This window comes from Nothoprocta perdicaria, unplaced genomic scaffold (assembly GCF_003342845.1).
Source record: "Nothoprocta perdicaria isolate Ctin4 unplaced genomic scaffold, notPer1 scaffold_75, whole genome shotgun sequence".
Taxonomy (NCBI): Eukaryota; Metazoa; Chordata; class Aves; order Tinamiformes; family Tinamidae; genus Nothoprocta; species Nothoprocta perdicaria.
This window is the reverse complement of record NW_020456032.1, coordinates 127,529-146,694: the sequence shown is the minus strand read 5'-3', so window position 1 is coordinate 146,694 and position 19,166 is coordinate 127,529. Positions and strand designations below refer to the sequence as shown.

Genomic DNA, 19,166 nt, shown 5'->3' with positions numbered 1-19,166 from the left:
ACTCTGCAGAGTTTTATTCCAGAGAAACTCATGAAGTTGGGTTAACAGGTCTGTTAAGATTTTTTTTTCTTTTTTTTTCTTTTTTGTTAGCACACACTCTTCCCACAGTATTCCATAGTYAAGGCTTGAATAATGCTTCCAGCAAGGAGCCTGTCAGACAGAATGTGGCTGGATCTGGGCAAACTGCAGAGCTCACCGTTCTGCAGGTACCTGCACCCGCCCTGCAACAGTCGGGCTGAATTGCCCGGGTACGAATGTGCTGGTACAGAGCTCATCCAGAGCTGGGATGAAGGGCTTTTCTTTCCCTTTCGTTTTTGAATTGGGTGCACTACTCCTTCACAACCTGTGTTATTTGTGTCTTTGGAAGTTCTTCTTTATATTTGGACATACATGGTGTGTAGGTGTGTGTATAGTGCCTCATGTTAAGGAATGCACATCAGACCACATTGGAAGCTCTCTGATTCTAAAGAGAAGAGAATGACTTGAAAGCACAAAATAAGTGCTTTTAAAATATTACATATATATATATATAAATGATTTAAACATATAATGATATAAAAATATAAAAAATACATATTTTGAGAACTGTATCACTGTGGCTGCTGTCAGATCTTTGATGTTGTGGCGCTCAGGAATTTCCATGTTGGCCTCAGCAGCTCCGTGCCTGGTTGATGCTGGGAGATGGGCTCTCCCGTGGCCCTGCTCTGCCTGCAGTGCAGAGCCCCAGTTCCCGCAGCAGCTGCCGGAGCAGCCGCCCTGCTCCGTGCTCCGAGGGCTCCTGCCTGGAGCCGGCACCCAGAGCCCCGCGCTGAAGCCCTGGGCGGCTCGTGTACAATTTGCCGCCGAGTTTGCCCGTGGTCCTGTCTGCCAGCTCTGCTGTCGAGGGGATAACCCCGGGCAGTGGAGCCGGCCGTGGAAGGTGGTGCCAAGGAGTTATTAGCACTGAAACACCTTGGGCAGCGTCCGCTCACCTGAACCCGGGATCTCAGTGCGATGCTGTATTAAAAACAATGCTAAAAAAGAAAGGAACAAATAGAAGGAACCAACTACTTTATCAACCAAAATTTCTGATGCAAAGCGTTCTGTTACTGCGGGTCCAGCACCTTGCAGAATTAGACCCTTCTGAGTGTGAGTATGTGTGCAYRTAGCCCATGCACAACAGTGTAATCTGCACCCTTCTCTTACCTGTTCGCCTACAGTTGCTTAGCTCATTAATAACAGGTAATGAGCTTGGAGACTTGAGGTTCTTTAGGTAGAGGTGTGAAACTACATTTGCACCTCGTTTAAGAAAAGACTGATTATTCCACCCAGTAACAAAGAGGAGGGGGAAGGAAGGCAGTCAGAGAGCTACTGTTCTCATTAGGTTCTCGGAGGTTCTCACAGCTCAGCTGGTGGCTTTGCAGCTCAGGGTTTATTGTGGATTTTGTCTCCTTGTAATTGTACAGCACTCGCATTGTTTTGCATGTTGCTGCTTTTGGGAAACTAATCTTTAAGAGGAGACCCGTAATTACCTTTGCAGGGGATAACCAAGTGTTAGGCCGTGGTGTTTACCCTAGGGTGGCCCTTGCTGCAGTCTCTGTGCACCAGAGGCTCCATAATATCCCATGGCACAGTCCATGAACGGCATAGTGAGGTGCTCTTGGTCATTTGATAATAGCCAGAGATGAGTCCCGCTTTTCTCATCAGGATGTCTCCATTCAGATGGAGCTGCCTCACATTTGTTTGTCTTTGATGTGTTCATAACTTTCTTGTTTCGGGGGTTAATATCCCAACAGCTTCCAGCATGAGATACCAGCATTGCATGTTCAGGGGTAAAAACCTGAGGCTCTTTCTAGTGAAGCTGGTATTTGCCTATATTTATTATACTATACATCTTTTGCAAATCTGACAGTGGTTCCCAGTGATGATTGCTTCCATTCCTGGCCCGAATAGCTCTTTATTTGTACACTCTGAAGCCTGATTGAGCAGCCTACCACCATCCCGGGATTTTGTGCCAGTGCAATTTGGGGAAAGCACATTTCAGAAGAGGAAGATAAGGTTATCTCTGGGCAGAGGTGGAATTCTTTGCTGTGGCTTTGGGGTTTGCTTTGTGTGTGTGCCTGTGTTCTTTTTAATGGCAGCTGTTTGGAAGCGCTGGGAGCTGTGGAATGCTAACATTTCCTCGCCGGGGAGCCCCGCGCAGGTGAGCTGCTCAAAGGTGTGTGATAAAAGCAATTTATCACGTGGCCATCGCCACCCCTATCATCTGGGCTGTGTGTGCGGGGTTGAACTGTGCAGTGGCACGCTGGCTTCCTTGGAAGGGGGGGTCCTGGTTCTTTTGTGGCACTGGGATTTTGCCGTTTGTTTTTGTTTGCAAAGACAAAAGCCACTTGTTTTTGTTCTGGTGAAGCTGGGTGCTCAGATCGTTTCTTCTGATTTTACGAAAGAAGGGCTAACAGGAAACTAAAGAAATTCACTTTAAGTCTGAAGTGATAGTTTAAAGACAGAGGAGAAAGAAGGAAAGCTGGGCAGAGTGTCCGGTTTTGTATGAGATTGTCCTTCTGATGGGAGCCACGTCCCGCAGCCGTGTCCATGACCCAATGCAAGCTAATCTGTACAGATCCTGTAGCACGTACATCTTTAGGAAGCAACTGAGCTGTTTATTTTGGCTTTCAAGAGCACATSTGTACCCCTGCTTTGAGTCACGCTTGTGCTCCTGGCCTTTCTCCTTAAGCTGCTCAGAAACGTTTGCTGTCCGCTCAAACCCCTTGTGTGAGTTACTCGAGTCCATGGTGGGTGCTTCCGAGCGCGTTGCCCGCCGTGCTTCCTGAATCCTCCCTTGACCTTCCTGGGATGGAGCRTCATTGCGGCTGGCAGAGGAGCAATGGAGCGATGGAATAGGGATGGAGTGATAATGGAGTAATGGAGCAATGGAACAATGATGGAACCATGGAGTGGTGATGGAGCGATGGAACGATGGAGCGATGATGGAGTAACGATGGAACGATGGAGTGATGATGGAGCGGTGGAATGATGGAGCGATGATGGAGCGGTGGAATGACGATGGAGTGATGATGGAGCAATGGAGCGATGATGGAGCAATGATGGAACAGTTGAGAGATGGAACGATGATGGAGCAATGGAACGGTGATGGAGCGATGATGATGGAGCGATGATGATGGAGCAACGATGGAGCGCAGCGATGTTTGCCCAAACCACCCGGCTAGCTGGAAGTGACGGGCAGGGGTCCTCGGTGTCAGGCGCTTATCAGCTGAGGGGGTTTCTTCTGCGTAGGTGGCGGAGCAGATAAGAGCCCTGCCAGCGTGAGAAGCCCCCGTGGTGGCCCAGAGCCGTGGGTCTTACTGCACCAAAGCACCTTTATCTCAGAGACTGGTTAGTTTATCTCCAGTGCTCCCCAGGCTGGTCTCGCTTTCCTGAAAGACATCTTGGACTGATTTTCATCCGTTCTCCCAAATTTAAATAATTCCTGGGGCTACGGGAATTTATAGGCCGCGGATCCATTGTAATCAGGGGCAGGCTGATTTCTCAATTGCCGTCGCTTTGTAATTCAAATTGGGTTGCGGGCAGACATTAATTATGGCAGCCAGCATCTATTTACAAGTGGGGATTTAGAAATGGGCAGTTCTTATCGGCCGCTGACATTTGGCAGATGGATGGGCTTAGTAACAACAACAGGGAAAGAGGGAGGACACGGGAGAAGTGGGGGGTCTGCAGCCCAACGTGGCACTTGCTGGAGGCTCCTAGACCTTCCCCGATGCTGCTCTCCTCTGCCAGGATGACAGAGCACGAAGCAGCAGCTTGACTGCATGCAAAAGGGGCTCGGGTTAAAAAATATATATATAAAAATTGAGGCTGAGGGACAGTATGGCTATACAGGTGTCCTAAATTCAGGATAAAAGTCAGCAAACCATTTTTTAGGACTTTTTGTGTGTTTGTTTTCCATCTTCGCAGGAGAGAAGGCCGCAGCGCTTGCAGCGATGGGGCACCTGAACGTGTTTGGCCCAGGGCTGCTCTGGACTTGCCGCCTGCCCAGCGGGCCGGCCCCAGCCCCGGCGTGCGGCACGGGGCGGCTCGGGGGGCTCGTGCAGGGGGTTCAGCGCCGGCCGTGGCCGCTGCCCAGGGAATGGACGCAGGGAGCAGGGTGGTTTCTGCTCTCGCCCCGTGTGCGTAGGAGCAAACGTCGCCGCTTGCGTCTTCTCTCGACGTTCCTTAACCCCCATCGAGGCTTGCAAGAAGAAAACAGACTTGCCTTTCTACCAAGAGTCCTTTGGAGGTAAAAGCTGCTGTTAGGCACGTGCATCTGAGTATCCGGATGCACAGGACTGGTTTTCCCGGAGCCTGGCTCGCGTCGTTGCGAAGCCGTGGCCAAGAACCTCTCCCTGCCGGATTTCCCTACTGTCCCTTCCTCTCCTTCACCACYCTCCGCTCCTCTGCCTGTCCACCTGCAAGAGAAACAACTACTGAAACCCGGCACCGTGGAGCTCCTTAGGGTGTTTTGTCCCCTTTTCCCCAGCATTTTCCTCCCTTTCACTGAATCATAGACTGGTTAAGGTTGGAAGGGACTTCTAGAGATCATCTAGTCCRACGCCCTGCTCAGCTTTCCTCCATCTGGAGGGGCTGGGGGCACCTCGCCGAAAGCCTGGGAAAAGATGTTCTTGTCTTTGTTCCCTTCCTCTCAGGGCAGCTTTAACCTCCCAGGGCTCGTCCAGTGTGACCGGCTGTGGCCTCTGGCAGCCGGGCASAGTTCTGTGGGTTCCTTGATGTGTGAGGGTGAGCCCTGGTGCCAGAGTAAGGAGTAAATTGGGGAGAGAYGGTCGCTTTGCAACTCCCAGGTACAACTGTGAAAACTGAATGGCAGGCAAGGGTTTCCCTCAGGAGAGGTTCCTCTCTGGGTGGTATCCTGAGCACAGGAAAGCCCAGGCTGATGGATTGACCCTCGTAGTTATTTTCCCTCCTTGAAACCATGTGAAGAGGGGATATTAATTATGGCTTGTCCCAACTCTGCCTTTGCAAAAAGAAAATGCTGCCTTTGCAAAAAGAAAACGCCAGGCAGGTAAAGCAGTATTTGTATTTGGGGTCAGAGCAATTGTGGTTTGGATGTGGCTCTGCAAAAGAAGCTTGTGCAAAAGAAGCTTGTGGGTGCTTAGCACTAAATCTGCAACAGGTGCCAGTGTGATACTATTCGAGACTTAGAAAATGGATCTTTGCACCCAGAACTGCTGCACAAGGAGAAGTTGCCAGAGGAAGAAGCTGCTTTAAAGCAAGCAYAAAGGCAGAGGTGGGAAAGAAGAGGCTCCAGGGCTGCATTGAGGCAATCCTAGCTAGTGCCGCATCCTGCAAAAATCGCTCGGGACGTCAGTGAAGGACGTTTTGCACCGGCCGCGTTGGGTGTCCTGCAGAACAGGAAAAAAATGCAGGGCCTGAGACACAGGCGCCCGCAGGCAGGTGGCTGCAGCCAGCCCGGGGTGAGCGGCTGCGCTCTGATCTGCCTCGTCGGGATGAAAGAGGGGGGATTTGTTGGACGTCTCCTAACTGCGAGGAGCCGGTTAGTGCTGCCGAGCGCGGCCGTGTGTGGCTGCTCCCCGAGCGAAGCGGCGGCTTCCCAACCCTCCGCCTCATCCCCTGTGCTGCAGACAGCGGCACGGCGCGTTCCTCTAACAAGGCAGYGAGCTACCAAGGTCTGGAAATGATTTTGAAAGTCCTGTGCGTTATTCAAGGCAGAAAAATTACTAAAATTGTGCTCTAAGCAAAACGGCGTTCGTAGGTTGCCAAGGCAGTAAACACCAGCTTTGGGAAATGCAGTAAGATTTCAACATCTGTTTTGGAGCTGATATTTTAACCATTCTGTGTTTATTTTAATGCCTGCTTGGCCCCTTCCCAGGCAGACAGATGCAGGACCGAAGGAAAGACAGAAGGAGTGAGCCTGCCCTCGAACGAATGCCGCGAATCAGCTTCTCCCCTCAACTTTATTACTGGTAGTAGTAGTTGTAGTGATTAAATAAATGGGTGTTTTGTTCAACAAGAGCTTGCAAGTGGCGCCGAAGCCTTTGGATTGCGTGCGGCACTGGCGCTGCACGTGCTCCGGAGAGCCACGAGGAGGAGGCCGGGCCGCTGGGTCCACGGGAATGCGAGGCCGATGCAGCCGAGCGCCCGCACGTGCCGGGCCGGGCAGGACGGTGTCTGCACGGGGGTGTCGCTGTCAGGACTCCGAGCCCAGCGCCTCCCTCGACAGGGGCCGTTCGAGGGGATCCCGGGGGATCCYGGCGTGGCCGCCCTCGCACTACGTCGTGTGAATGAAGCAGTTTGCTCAGCACCATGCTCCATGCGGGATTGCTGATGGATGCTGGCATAACAGCCCGGGATTCCCACTGTTCTTCAGTGGCCTTTGTGTCCGAGAGTRGGCAGGAGTCATTCAGGGAGCTCAGGATGGCAAATGGAGCCTTTCGAGATGAGAAGCRGTGGCCACCTGACCACTGTGGTCTGGGTGGGCAACCAAATGGCCAACATTCACACCACGGAATCACAGAACGGTTGAGGTTGGAAGGGACCTGTAGAGATCATCCAGTCCAACYCCTGTTCCAGCAAGGACACCCAGARCACGGGGCYGTTTGTACCCACGTCATGAAAACCCTCTTCCCGTACCCTGCCCTTAGGTGTTTTCCTTGGCGGGGAGGCCAAGGATGGAACAGGCACCAGGGTTGCTCACCCGGCTGAGATTTGGGCCGTCCAGCAGACAAGGTTACCCGTGCTGCTTATCATGAACCATTCTGCCATSTAGAAATGAACCTTGGACGCATCAATGGCCCTAAAAGGAATTTTTTAATCACAGTTTAGAGACAGTGCGGCCTTCCTGACACCCCGAAGGACCCAGCTTTGCAGGAAGCCCCTGTTACTCCCCCAAGGACCCTGCTAAGCTCTTTGAGGATGCCAGCCCAGCATCACCGGTGGCCTTTGGACGTCCTGTCCCACAGGGGTTGTCAAGGCTTGGTCGATTTTGTTGAAGCTTAAAATGTCTTGCTAAGCAGATTCTGCATGATGGCAGAATTTCGTGTCTTGCTTGCTTTAGGAAACGTGATATATATAGGACTTGAGTCTTTTACTAGGTAAAAATCTATGTGAAAAGACGAATAATCAAGATTTTCTGCCTTTTTCATCTCCACTTGACATTTTGGCTTTATCCAAGTTATTAAAATAAAAAAAAAAAAATCTCAGCTTGCTCTGCCTTATGACAAAAGACGTATTACCGCTATTTAAATATTTTTAAATGAATCTAAGGAAAATAATAGTAGCTTAACCTTAAAATTCATCATGAACAGTAAGATCTATCGTTTACCTTTAACACAGAAGCTACAGGGTCTGCGCTGTTTCGGAGCTTCTGAGATGGTTTCAGCCAGTACAGGGCATAGATTAAACACCAGCATCTCAATGCAAAACCCTTTTGTCCCTGTTCTGTCCGCAGAGAATAACAGGAACGGGGCTGGAGGATGTGCCAGCTCCTGAGTTACTGCTCTGAGCCGGACCCTGTGGAGGAAAAAGAGATGTTCTTTGCTCCACCTTAGATCCCAACCGGGTGGGAGCCCCACGGGAGAAGCGGAACAGGCTCTGCAGTCTTTTGAACCATGTAATTCTCCAGGGCGGCTCTCTGTATAACATGGCTTGAAAACGCTGCTGACCCAACCATGATGTAGTTAACGTCCATTGGGTAATTAAACRCTATTGCAGCATCTGCTCTGGGCTTGACAGGGGTCCTAGTTTGGGCTCCTTTGATACTGAACTGCACTACAGCACGTGCTGTACTCTGCAAGTCAGCGGTCGTAACACTTTAAAGTCTACGGCAAGACGACCGTCTCGACCAGTGCAAAGGAAATTGCAGGGTGTCCCGGGCACGTGGGAGAGTGCCAAAAACATTGGGTCAGCTCCAGTCCTCTTAATGGTCTGTTAAATTGTTTTACTGTTGGGCTTCTCTGTAAAATACCAGTTATCTCAATGGTTGCAACGTAAGTGGAGCTATTAGCTGCAGAGGCTGGCGTGTGAAAACGAGCACTTTGCGAAAGGGAAGCCAGGTTCGAGTGGTTCAGCTGGTCTGGTTACATTTAAAAGTTTCACCAGGTGACTCCTCTTCTTATGATTATTACARTTTTTAGTGGTGGTGTACTTAGCTGTTGAAGGGCTTGGCGTGGCTGAGGGTTGGGCTGTGTGCCGAGCTGAGCGAGGGCAGCCCGCGTTGCGCCTTGCCGCCGGCTCCAGCCCTGGCTCTGCCCCTCCTGGTGCAGAGCTGCAGCTCGCCTGCCCTCCGCGGGGCAGAGCTGCCCAGGAGTGCCTGCCRAGCGTCTCACCTGCGGCATGTTCCCATCCTAGGGTTATCGAGGTCAGTGTCTGGCCTCTGGGGATACCTTCTACGAGTAGAAGGAGGCGCAGGAGGGTGACGGAGTGCGAGGGTGGCTTGCCAGCGTTTGTCCTGGTGGAGACGCGCTGGTCCTCGATGAAGTTTTATTTCAGTTATTTCTCCCCTGAGTTTCAGCAGAGCTGAATCAAGTCCTGTTTTGTTAGGGTCAAATTTTGCTGGCCTTGGCCATGATTTTGTGAAATGACTGGGGATTTGGGAATGGTCCATTTTGAACCGTCCTTAAAGGTTTGGATTTTGAGAGGGCGCTGAGCATCCATCCCTTGAAAGTCAGACTCTAAGATGGGACAAACTGCGACATTTGCAAACATCTTGGGCCCTACAGAAATCACTGCTAATTCCGTAGCAGGCAGCRTTGTTCTGAAAGCTGCAGCCCCTCTGCAACAGCATCTCCTTGTCTCCGTAATCAGCTTCCAGAGTACTGTACTCAGTGYACACTCATCACCTTTAGAAGGTGATGAGACGGGGTTTATCCTCGTAATTTCTCTTATAGGCAACTGGGAGCTTCATGTTTGTTCAAGTCAGATGGGCCATTCCTTCCCTGGCTGATAAGGGAGGGCCAAAAATGTCTTTTGCAAGTGTACCTGACTGTTGTTTGCGTTGCTGTAACGTTGCACGGTGCGCTGTTTAAGACGAGAATGAGACGTGCCCAGCCCCAAGGAACATAGAGCTGAAACGGACGTAGAGGACATGAAGCACAGGGAAGCTGAAAGGAGGGAGTGACTTTGTTTTACTGCAATTATAGTCCTAATAGTCACCGGGCAAGAGGTAAGAGTCTCAGGAAGAACTGAAAGACATTAACCCACATGGAGATACGTGTTGCCATTGCTGTTCCCATGAGATGATTAACCAAATGTAGGCTCTCAACTGCATAAGTTGAGTTCCCAGAAAGAACGAACTCCTGGAGGAAGGAAGCCGCAAAGAAAGTGTTAAGGCTGGAGCRGAGTGTTTGGGAGCTAGAGAAACAAAAGGAAAATCCAGGAATGCTCATAATGTGGAACAGCCTTGGGGGATTTTTGTGTCTTCAGACAAAATTAGTGAGCGCAGTTTAGTCTGGGGGCCTTCCTGAAGCTTGCTGAAGTCAGCGTAACTCCCCCTGCCTTGATGAACCTTGGGCCTCCTCCTGAGGCTAGCTGGAAAACTGTGAAAAATGTGGCACTCTGAGAGCTCCTTTTAAAATTTAAAATTTGCTGGTGCGAATGGAGTTATTTGATCGAGCTATTTGGAAGTGGCTGGAATTGCTTTGAAGAAATGAGGCGCTCTGGATCTTCTGGCACCTCGTTTGTCACTTGTGGTGGTTGTGCTGCTCCTGGAAGCCGGGGCTCTGAGGCCCCGGCGCCGCGGGCGCTGCCCGGTCTCCTCACCACGAGCCAGCGGTGACGGCAGCCACGCTGCGGGCGCTCGGAGCACCGCATTTCCCAGGACCCTGGAGGATGCCAACGTCCTCTGCTCTGCTTCTCGTGTTTCACTGAGCAGAGCCCTGTGTTTCAGGTTGATGACATCTGTGTGACACTCCCGCCATCCATTGACGTTTTCCTTCTCGGGATGCACCAGCTTGGGCACCTGAGAATGGAATCTAGAGACTCTGTCTTGCCCAATTTCTGCCTTGACTCCCTTGGCCTTCTCTCCGGTGGAGACCGCGTTAGTGCAGAGATCGGTAGCGTTGGCTGAGCCCCTGAGGCTGTGCGTTCGGGAGAAGGAACACGATGAGATGCTTCTCAAATTAACCAAGTTCTCCAAAAGAGAAGAAGAGCCGTGCACCCCGCTGTGTGAGTTAGAGCCTCCTGAGCCGTGCGCAGGTGCGTCGCTCTGGCCTGTGCGTCGCATTGCCTTGCCGGGCGCCCTCACGCCGCTCTCCTTCTCTCTTTTCCACTGCAGGTGCGATCCTGCTGGGAGGAATCCTCTACTCGTGGCAGTTCCCTCACTTCAACGCGCTGAGCTGGGGGCTGCGGGAGGACTACTCGCGCGGAGGCTACTGCATGATGTCCGTGACGCACCCGGCACTGTGCCGGCGCGTGGCCCTGCGCCACTGCCTCGCCTTGCTCGGACTCTGCGCGGCCGCTCCTGCGCTCGACGTCACCACGTGGACTTTCCCCATCATCTCACTCCCCATCAACCTCTACATCTCCTACCTCGGCTTCCGCTTCTACCGGGACGCGGACCGCAGCAGCTCCAGGAGGCTTTTCTTCTGCAGCCTGTGGCATTTGCCCTTGCTGCTGCTTGTCATGTTCACGTGCAAGAAACCCCTCCTGGAGAAGGAAGAGAAATGCGATCTCCTCGCTGGAAATCATGGCAGGGCTGTGGAAATTAGACTGCCTTAAATGTCAACTACTTGTCAGCGACGTGACACATCAGGTAGTCGTGTATTTTAGTGATTAAGGGGGGGGGAAGCCTGTGGCGATCTGTTTGAGAAAGAATTGTTCGTGCCTGGTGACCACTTCATGTGATAATTTTCTATGTTCTTCTGAAAGGGAAAGGACGTGACAGCTTGAAGTGCCCAAGGGCCATAGGCGCCTTCCACTCAYTACAGATTAAATTCTAGCCTCTGTCAGAAGCACAGCCCTTTCTGATGGCCTTTCCAAAGTCTTTATGGCTCTCGGTCTCACGTCTCGTGGGTAGGATTTTTGGTTACCACGTCACATACGCACATTACCAAACGCCATCGCTGGCAGCCTTGGCAAACAAGTCAGGAAGCGACAAATGAATGGTTGATCCCCCAGCAAGGGAGCGTCCCTTCCACGGGAGGCTTCAGGGCCCGGGGGCAGTGGCTGTTTTCTTGTCTCAGTCCCTGCCATCCCTGCTCTGCTCTTACACAGAGGCCTCCGGTTTCTGAGACGTTTCCCAAGGCTCCCATTCATGTCAGTAGGTTCAGGGGTTTCTTGTAGCCTTCACAACGCTAAAGAAATAAAACTGTCTTACAGCACACGACACATCAGCATTTAAACGGCCTGCAGATAAACAGATACTCCATCACATGGGCTTTGGCAGACCCTCCTAGCCATTCTGCTGTACATCCATCACAGTGAATTTCTGGTTTTACATTAGCAGGGTTTGAATCCTGTGTGCCAGATCTTCAGCTGGTGAAAACTAGTGAAACTTATTATTTATTCAGTGAGATCTGAAAAGGTGTACCAGGCAGGAATTGGATCCTGGAGTCCAGTAGTCTTAAGGCATTTGTGTGCTAATGTGTCCTGTGCCAGCCCATTCACTCTAAATGCCCATCTACTGAGGAATTAATCCCTTGATGGGATGAGATCTGGGCTTGTATCAGGGATCTGGACTGTATTTAGTATCACACCATGGGGGTTCAGAAATATTCTTTATGGGGAAAAAAATGGAATTTGGGGGGCACATTTTTATCTAATATTATAATGTTCAAACTTCTGATGCAGCCAGAATCTTTCAAAAGAATTTGTTGCGGACGGTCCTATTAGGAAACTGCATCACTTCTGTTATCTGATAGGATTTAAAACATTTCTAGCCACGGTCTGATACACTTAAGATGCTGTGGTGGGGCTGTGGCTAGCCCTGAGCATACGTGGGTTTGACTGTGACCAGCTGGGATACTTCCAAACGCAACAGCATCTACTGTAGACAGGGGTTATGTTATAGTTTGTTGTGGTAGTTAATGCCTGTTACGACTTGTCGCGTTTTCATGCCAAGATTTCTTTCCCATGTGGAAAGGGCCTGGGCAGCACCATAGTGCATCACATCCAAGGACGTCTGTTGATAGTAATACCTGAAATGGGAGACAGTTTCTCTAATCTGACCCCAAATAAAGCCCTTCAAGAAACTTCACAAATCTGCCACCATGTGCTTATCACGCTGACGTAAAATCTTCACCGGGTGCTTTCATGATCCAAGCCCGACTTCTGGTCTCGGTTACACTGGTGTAAATCAGGAGTGACACCGTTAACCTCTGCTCTGTTGGCCGAGGTGCTTCATAGGAACAGAGCCACCTGTTTTACATGGCTCTTAAATAACCACTGGCAAGATTTCCTGCCTCCCTCAAGTGATTGCAGATGACAGTATTGAGTTCCCTGGTACTGTTTATCTGACGGGCTCCATTGTACTCAAGTTACTGTGGGGAGCACTTCATAGAAATATCTGGAAACCATACGACTGTGCATCTCCTTAATCTGTTTTGAAAATGCATTGAGGCTTTTCTGCAATAAAGTGCTTATTGTACAGAAAAAAAAAAAAAGGATTGCTCAAGCGCTGTTTGTTTGAGACAGTTGAGATAATTGTGGAGGCATTGGATGATAGCCTTGTGTTTCAGGAGCAACAACTGTGTCCTTCTTGATCTCTGCAAGAGCAAGGACGGCTTGCGGAGTTCTTGTTTGCTGTGCAGAGAGCACACTGAAGATAAGGTCTGAGCAAGCGGACAGAGGCTGTGCAAAGCAAACCTGGAGCTGCGAGAGGAGCCTGTAAGGAGCAGACGTGCCCGCGGGCAGACAGCAGAGCGTGAGGCCAAAGCAGGAGCCGCTGGTTTCCTCCAAAGCCAGGAGAGGACCAGGCGTCAGGGTGGCCTGCGAACACGGGGCACCGTCCTGGCAAACACGGTGCTCATTAAAGCTCCCAAGGATGTGCCTGTGCTTCACACTTGGGARCAGCAGCCGTCTTCATTTTTTGGGCCAAAATGTGCCATATTCTCAGGTTTTAAGGCCAGACGTGGGCTTTATGATCACCACTGAGTGTCTGCACAATGCYGGTCACAGAACTGCACCACCATCCCCAGCCAGCGTGTCTGGCCTGTAGTGTGAGCACRTTTTAGAAGGAACAGATCTGCATTTTGAAGAGAAGAAATGGCTTGTTTTTAGAAAAAGCTTTTTCCAGCTAGCTACGACCATGCCCCAGAATGGCCATATATYAGGTATGGATAAAGTGAGCTATTGTAATTTAACTGCTGTAGGAACTGCTGCTCCTTCAGTCCAGATGGCTCCTTCAGCCCGACAGGATGGTTCCTCCATGGGATGGCGATATTTTCCTTTCTGGTCCCACTCCCAGGACGTGACTCTAGATCAATGACCACCTCAGTATTGTGGTAGCTGGGTGGGTTCGGCGGGCTCGGCCCACCCGGCGCCGCACTCGGGCGCCCGCCTGCTGGTTACGTGGCGGGCCAGGGAAGCCATTTCGTGAGGCGTTCGCGCCGCCCTGAGATGGTGTCGCAGCGCGTGGCCAGGGGGGTGCTACGGAGGAACCCACGCTGGTGGCTCCAGGTTTGGGCCCCGTTTAGCCCCTAAACCCCGCGTGTGACCAGAGAAGGGTGTTTTTGTGGCTGAAACAGTAGCCGTAAGGCTCAGGAGTTCCTAATTCTTTCCAGATCTCTGAATGAGAAACACGATCTCTCTGTAAAACAGGGACGATGATGTTTTGTCTCGTTGGACCTGCAAACAACGCCGTGGCTCGAGTGCTGAGGGGACCTCAGCTTGTGACCTTTCCCTGCTGCTCCAGTCGATATCAAAGCRCTGATACAGAAGCATCCAACTTGCTGGAGTTGCTATCAGAGAGAAGAGTGTGTTTCTGCCAGCCCCCATCACCCTTCTCTTCACGGCCTTTCCAAGGAGCACGAGCGGCGTCATGGCAGCCAGGGGACAGACGTCCACCCTGGTGCTGTGGTTTGCTCTGGTCCGGAGCAAATCGCTTCATCTCTGTTCAGCAGTGTTAACATTGGCTGTCCCCAGCCTCCACAGGCGATTTGGGAAGCTCAGCTCTGTTCCCTTTCCCACGTTCGTTTCCCACCTCCTGTACCAATTCCAACATAATCTGCCTCAGCAGGGCAGCACATTCACCCTGTCCTGACTCCCTCAGCGCTCAGCCAGGCCCCAACGTTCTTGGCCATCCACACAACGCTCTGTTTTTAAAGCAAAGCAAAGTTGTCTGGCTTCCTGCGTAGCGGCTCTGCTGGTGGCGGCCATGCTAGAAGCTCTCTTTGGAGGTGGTCCTTGATGGTATCTCTGCTCACAGATTTCTTAACTGTGCTGAGAGTTGGGCCTGACGTGGCCTCGCTGTGTGTAGCTCCTGCACCCCATGCTGACGGCAAGGCCTTGGCCCAGTGCATTGCCTCGTGGTGCTGCTGTTCTTCTGCCAGTCGTTGTCCATTCAGGATGTCACTTCTTCAGGTCACGGGTGGTCCCTTGCTAGGTGCAACCAAGCACCGAGGCCTGCTGAGATAAGTCCATTTTGTAGAATCTGGTTCCAGTCTTCATCATCGCTTGACCTGCACGTTGTTAATTTGGAGTCAAAGATGACAACTGAGTAGTAAGGTCAAAAATTTTGTCAGTGAGTGCCCTTCTCTGTGGGAGGCTCTCTCAGACTGTGAATTGCTGTGTGGTTCCCATGGATTTTTGACCCTCTCTGGGATGGCAAGACCTGCAGGCTGCAGGAGTTTGACACAACGCTCAGYGAGCTTTGGCGCTGCCTTCCAAGCAGCTCTTGCTCTTCTGCCAGCTGAGCTGCTCGTGGAAGCCTCTCAGACGTGAGGTGGTTGTTGTGCTCTGCTAGAGCATGCGTTTGTCCGAGCTGCCGTGTCGCAAGGATCCCTGTGCTTGTGAAAGGTTGTTGTCAGGCCCCGAGCAGGACACTGGTCCCTCATCCAAGGAAAAGGAGGTATTTGGAGTGCAGCACATGTGCAGGGTTGCGTTTGCCATCAGAAATACATGTGTTTACTAGAGCTGGCAGGAGCAGCTCGCCTCAGCTGGGCCTGTATGCACTTTCCGTCACCTCTAGTTTTCTACTTCCAGACTTTAACTGTTTGTGCTGAAGATTTTCCAGACTGGCCAGTGCCTCAGGCTGGAGTTTAGTTTCCAGTGTTTCAAAACGCACAGTTCACCGGTTTCACAGAGGAYGGCTGGCAAAACGAGCTGTTTTCCCACAATGTGGAGATGTTTTTCCTACCGCTCTTAACCAGCCCTGGCACCTCCAGGGTCTGGAACAAGAACTGAACATCTGCCGAAGGGCTGTCGTGGGTTCAGACTGGTGCATTTAATCATTCTGAGAAGATGGGTCGTGTTTCGCCACGTTCTGCGTCTCTGAAAGGTTCCTGCTTGCAAATGCCCATTTGAGTGCTGCTGCTGGCATCCCCAAGAGAGTGTCTGCCCCAAGCGTGGTGGGTCGGGTGCTGGGAGCTGCTGGCAGAGCTGCTGCCATGGACCTTGTGGCTTAGGGAAGCGCCAGGACTGGAAGGGGCTGTGGAAGACACTTGGCTCCTCCACTGACATTGGAAGAGCTGTCCTAAATATAGGTCCCATCACCATTTCTAGGAGCCCTGCTTCAGTTCTGGGGCAGATGCTTCCACTGGAGAGTTTGGCAGTTAACGTCTTTCCCCCCAGTTTTGTTGTTCTTTGCAGGTAATGCTGTCCAAGACACATGGCAGGACCTGCTCTGGCCTCCCCTCGCGTTTTTTAACAGCTTATATTCTAATTGTAGCWTATAAACATATCTGATATATGGTTTTTTTGGGGGGAAAACATATGCTACAAAGCCCACTGCTTGCAGCAGTGTCGGCAGTGTAGACTACAGCTGCAGCTGGACTGTCTTTAGCAGAAACAAGGACATTCTTACAGGAACTGTCCTGCAAAATACTGAGGGATTGAAGACAGGTCTTTTCTCCAAACTGTCCGGGCTGTGGCAGAGAGAACGTTATCGTTGAGATCTCCTCAGCCTTGTCTGGAGCTCCTGGACTGCTGCTCTGGGCAGCCACCTGCTTCTGAAATGCCCTTGTCCTTCCCTTGGAGCAAGGAGGGGCAGCAGGAGCTGGCAGTACGTCATGAACAACTCCAATTAACCATCTTTCCTTTAAAAAAGGAGCAGTGGGAGGGAGGAACGGAAGCGTTTGCAGGAGGCTGTTTTCAGGGCCGTTCTCTGCTGGGCTCCTGGCTCGTAGCACCCCAGCTCCACCAGGACCCCCTGCCCCGGGCTGGTACCAGCGGCCGAGAGCGGAGGTCCCAGCTGCGCCCGGCGTGGGGCCGCCGGAGCGAGGGACGTGCAGGTGTCCATGCCCTGCTGGGCTCTGCGGTGTCCGTTGGCAGCAGCCACGTCTTCCCTGCGGACGGACTGACGGACGAGATCCCGGAGCCGCGCTGGGAAGCGCAGGCCGCTCCAATGGAAGGGAACTCCCTCTGTTGACCTGTGCTGAGGTTGCAGCCCCGCACCCAGGAGCATCCCGGGCCCGCAGCGCCTGGCAGCGAGCGGCCGGAGCCCCGGCTGCGCYGCAGCCTGCCCTGCTTGGTGCTGCGCTCGCAGATCTGCTTTTATTCAGAAGTGCACCCCGCTGGCCTCTTACTAATGATTTTCCCTGCTGCTTCCCATGTGGCCCAGTGCTACAAAGCCACATTTTAGTAGTAGCTGCTGTTGCTTTTAATCACTTGCAATTTGGATGATATATTAACAGCGGTATCTCAACGAGGTTTGGAAGCTTTTTTTTTAAAAAAAAAACATTTATGACAAAAACGAAGTGTTCTCCTTAAAAAATGCGTTTCGACTGGCCCTGTTCTTCAGCAGCGAGTGCAGCCTCAGCACCGCTCCTCCCGTGGCTTCCCAAAAAGCTGCTGGCAAACAGCCTGTTGAAAGGTGCTCAAATAGGAACAGAGATGCTCCAAGCAGCCACCATCACTGCAGATGCAGATCTGTGGCTGCAGAAGCCTGTAGCAATCAGAGACTTCACAGAATTTGCAGATGTTCATTTACACCTTGCAGTTCTTTAAAAATATCCCAAATACCCATTCTGCCCAACATTGGGGAATACTCTGGTCCCGTAGCCGTTTATAGTGGAAAAGAAAAGCTAAAACCTATCTTTTTGCTGGAAGTGGCTTAAATGAAGCATTTCAGCAGAGGAGGCCACTGCCTTCGATTGCCTTCGGGGGCGATTTGTGAACGGGCTTCTCAGGAGGCCGCGGCCACTCGGCCACCGTGGCCGGGTCATTCATGGCCACGGCAGGAGATGCGAAAGCATCTGCTGCCTCCACATTCCCTGCAGATCCGCCCTGCTCCGAATTGTCCCTGTCCTGTCATCTAGAAAGGGCTCCGTGGCTCTCCCAGGTATTCTGATGCTAATTTGTTTAGTTAAAAGGGAGAAGAGGCTAAACAGATGTGAGCCATTTGGGTAGGTTGTAGTTCATTTGTTAGGAAGTGCAAAGGATTCTTGGCAGGATATTAAATATTACCTTGGCTGCTCACAAACACTTCATATTTCAAGAGAGGAAGGGAGGTAGGGACTGCACTCCATAAATCAGCCTTTTCAAAGAGACAGAAAAAGGCAAACATTTGATAAATCTGTGTCATTATACTCGGAGATCAAAGCAGGGGTTCATACGTATTTATGCAACTGGCAACCTAGGAGACAATAATAACAAACATAGATCTCTGACAGCTTTACAAAAATAAAAATTAGCCGGTTCTAATGTGTAATTAGGTGGGCAGCGTCGCGGCGGGGGCTGCTCGCGGCGCAGCCCGAGCTCTGCAGAGGAGGCTCCGGCGCTGACACCGCTGCCCGGCGTCAAACCAATCGCACCCGGGAAAGCAGCTTGTCCTAAGGTGCCGGTTACCTCTGCAAGCTCCGGCAGATGTGCCAGGGAGCTGCCCGCAGGAGCCTCCGGAATGGGGAGGTCTCCATCCCATCCTTGCTCTCCTGTCCCCTGGCAGCGAGACACGAATGTGTCTTACGGCTCCTGTGTGTCGGAGATCCTCCGAAGGAGCCCTGTCCTCATTCCCACATGGGCTGGCTGGTCCTGCAGCCTGTGTGAGCACGGGAATGAACTTGAGGGCTCTGGCGAGTGAGCAGAGCGGCTTGCAAAGCCTCGGACGAGGTTTGCAAGCAGCAGGACAAGCCAGGCTGCAGCGGCCACCAGCCCATAATCCAGGGCAGGACTCAGTGGAGGAACTGAATAGCTCCCAGAAGGAACAAGGACCATCACATTGGTCAGAAAACAGGGAGAAATCCAGTTGAAAATGCTTTCACGGACAGAGCCACGGAAACCAGAGACGGAGAAGTAGCATTATGTCATCTCCCCTTTCCTTTTGGCCAGTCACTGGGCCGATTTCCTATTCTCTTGTGCTGTTTTAAAATGACTTCAGCAACTTGGTTTCTGCGTGTTCCCCTGGGAAACTTCCACAGTCTATAGATTTCCCTGGTAGGAAACTCTTCTTGACAGTCAGCCTCTATTTTCCTTTACTCAATTCCATCACATCACTCCTACTTATGCCTCCTCGGAGCACCCTAAACGCTCTTCCCCATTGAAGTCGGCAGAGTTATGCGAGCAGTAAATTTGGCCCGTGGCACTTGGAGAAATAGATATTAAAACTCTAGGGACAAATTAGCGGGGCAGGGGGAGGGAGGGCAAGCGGGGGAGAGGAAATGGTTTCAGGTTGAGAGAAACAAGATCTCCTTTTACATATGCAGAGCGGGGCTGCCCCGGCAAGGCGCATTGGGCCTCCGCGTGGAGAAAAGGGAGACGCGCCGGGGTCCCCAGGGCGGCCGCGAGCGGGAAGGAGCCCGGGGGCTTGGGGACGTCCCAGCTGTGATGCTGCTGTGATCCACAGGTCTGGGATTCCTGGCGCCAGCATTGCGGGGCCCTGGCGATCCGGAGGTCTGTGTTTGGCAGAGGTAAATGCCACGTGTTTGGGCGCTTTGGCCCCAGCCCCACCGTGGTGGGGCCGACCAGAGCCCACGTGTGTGCAGATGTTGCAGGTACCTTGGGGCAGCAGGACAGGAGGCTGTGCAGGAGGTTTGGGCAGCCCCAGTGTGCTGCTCTGGGACACCAAC

At 51.9% G+C, this 19,166-nt stretch overlaps 2 protein-coding genes across 2 annotated transcripts in view; both read left to right on the top strand.

Moving 5' to 3' along the window:
- The window catches only part of LOC112957657 (protoheme IX farnesyltransferase, mitochondrial), a 72,271-nt gene extending 59,964 nt beyond the window's left edge, over positions 1 to 12,307 (top strand). Inside the window, exon 6 of the mRNA XM_026051385.1 lies at positions 10,283 to 12,307. Within this exon, the coding sequence (XP_025907170.1) occupies positions 10,283 to 10,725 (443 nt within the window). The 3' untranslated portion in view covers positions 10,726 to 12,307. The remainder of the gene's footprint in view (positions 1 to 10,282) is intronic.
- A 945-nt stretch (positions 12,308 to 13,252) lies between these two features.
- The window catches only part of LOC112957715 (heparan sulfate glucosamine 3-O-sulfotransferase 3B1), a gene marked incomplete at its 3' end in the record, with an annotated part of 33,122 nt that continues 27,208 nt past the window's right edge, over positions 13,253 to 19,166 (top strand). The window contains exon 1 of the mRNA XM_026051454.1: positions 13,253 to 13,277. Within this exon, the coding sequence (XP_025907239.1) occupies positions 13,253 to 13,277 (25 nt within the window). The remainder of the gene's footprint in view (positions 13,278 to 19,166) is intronic.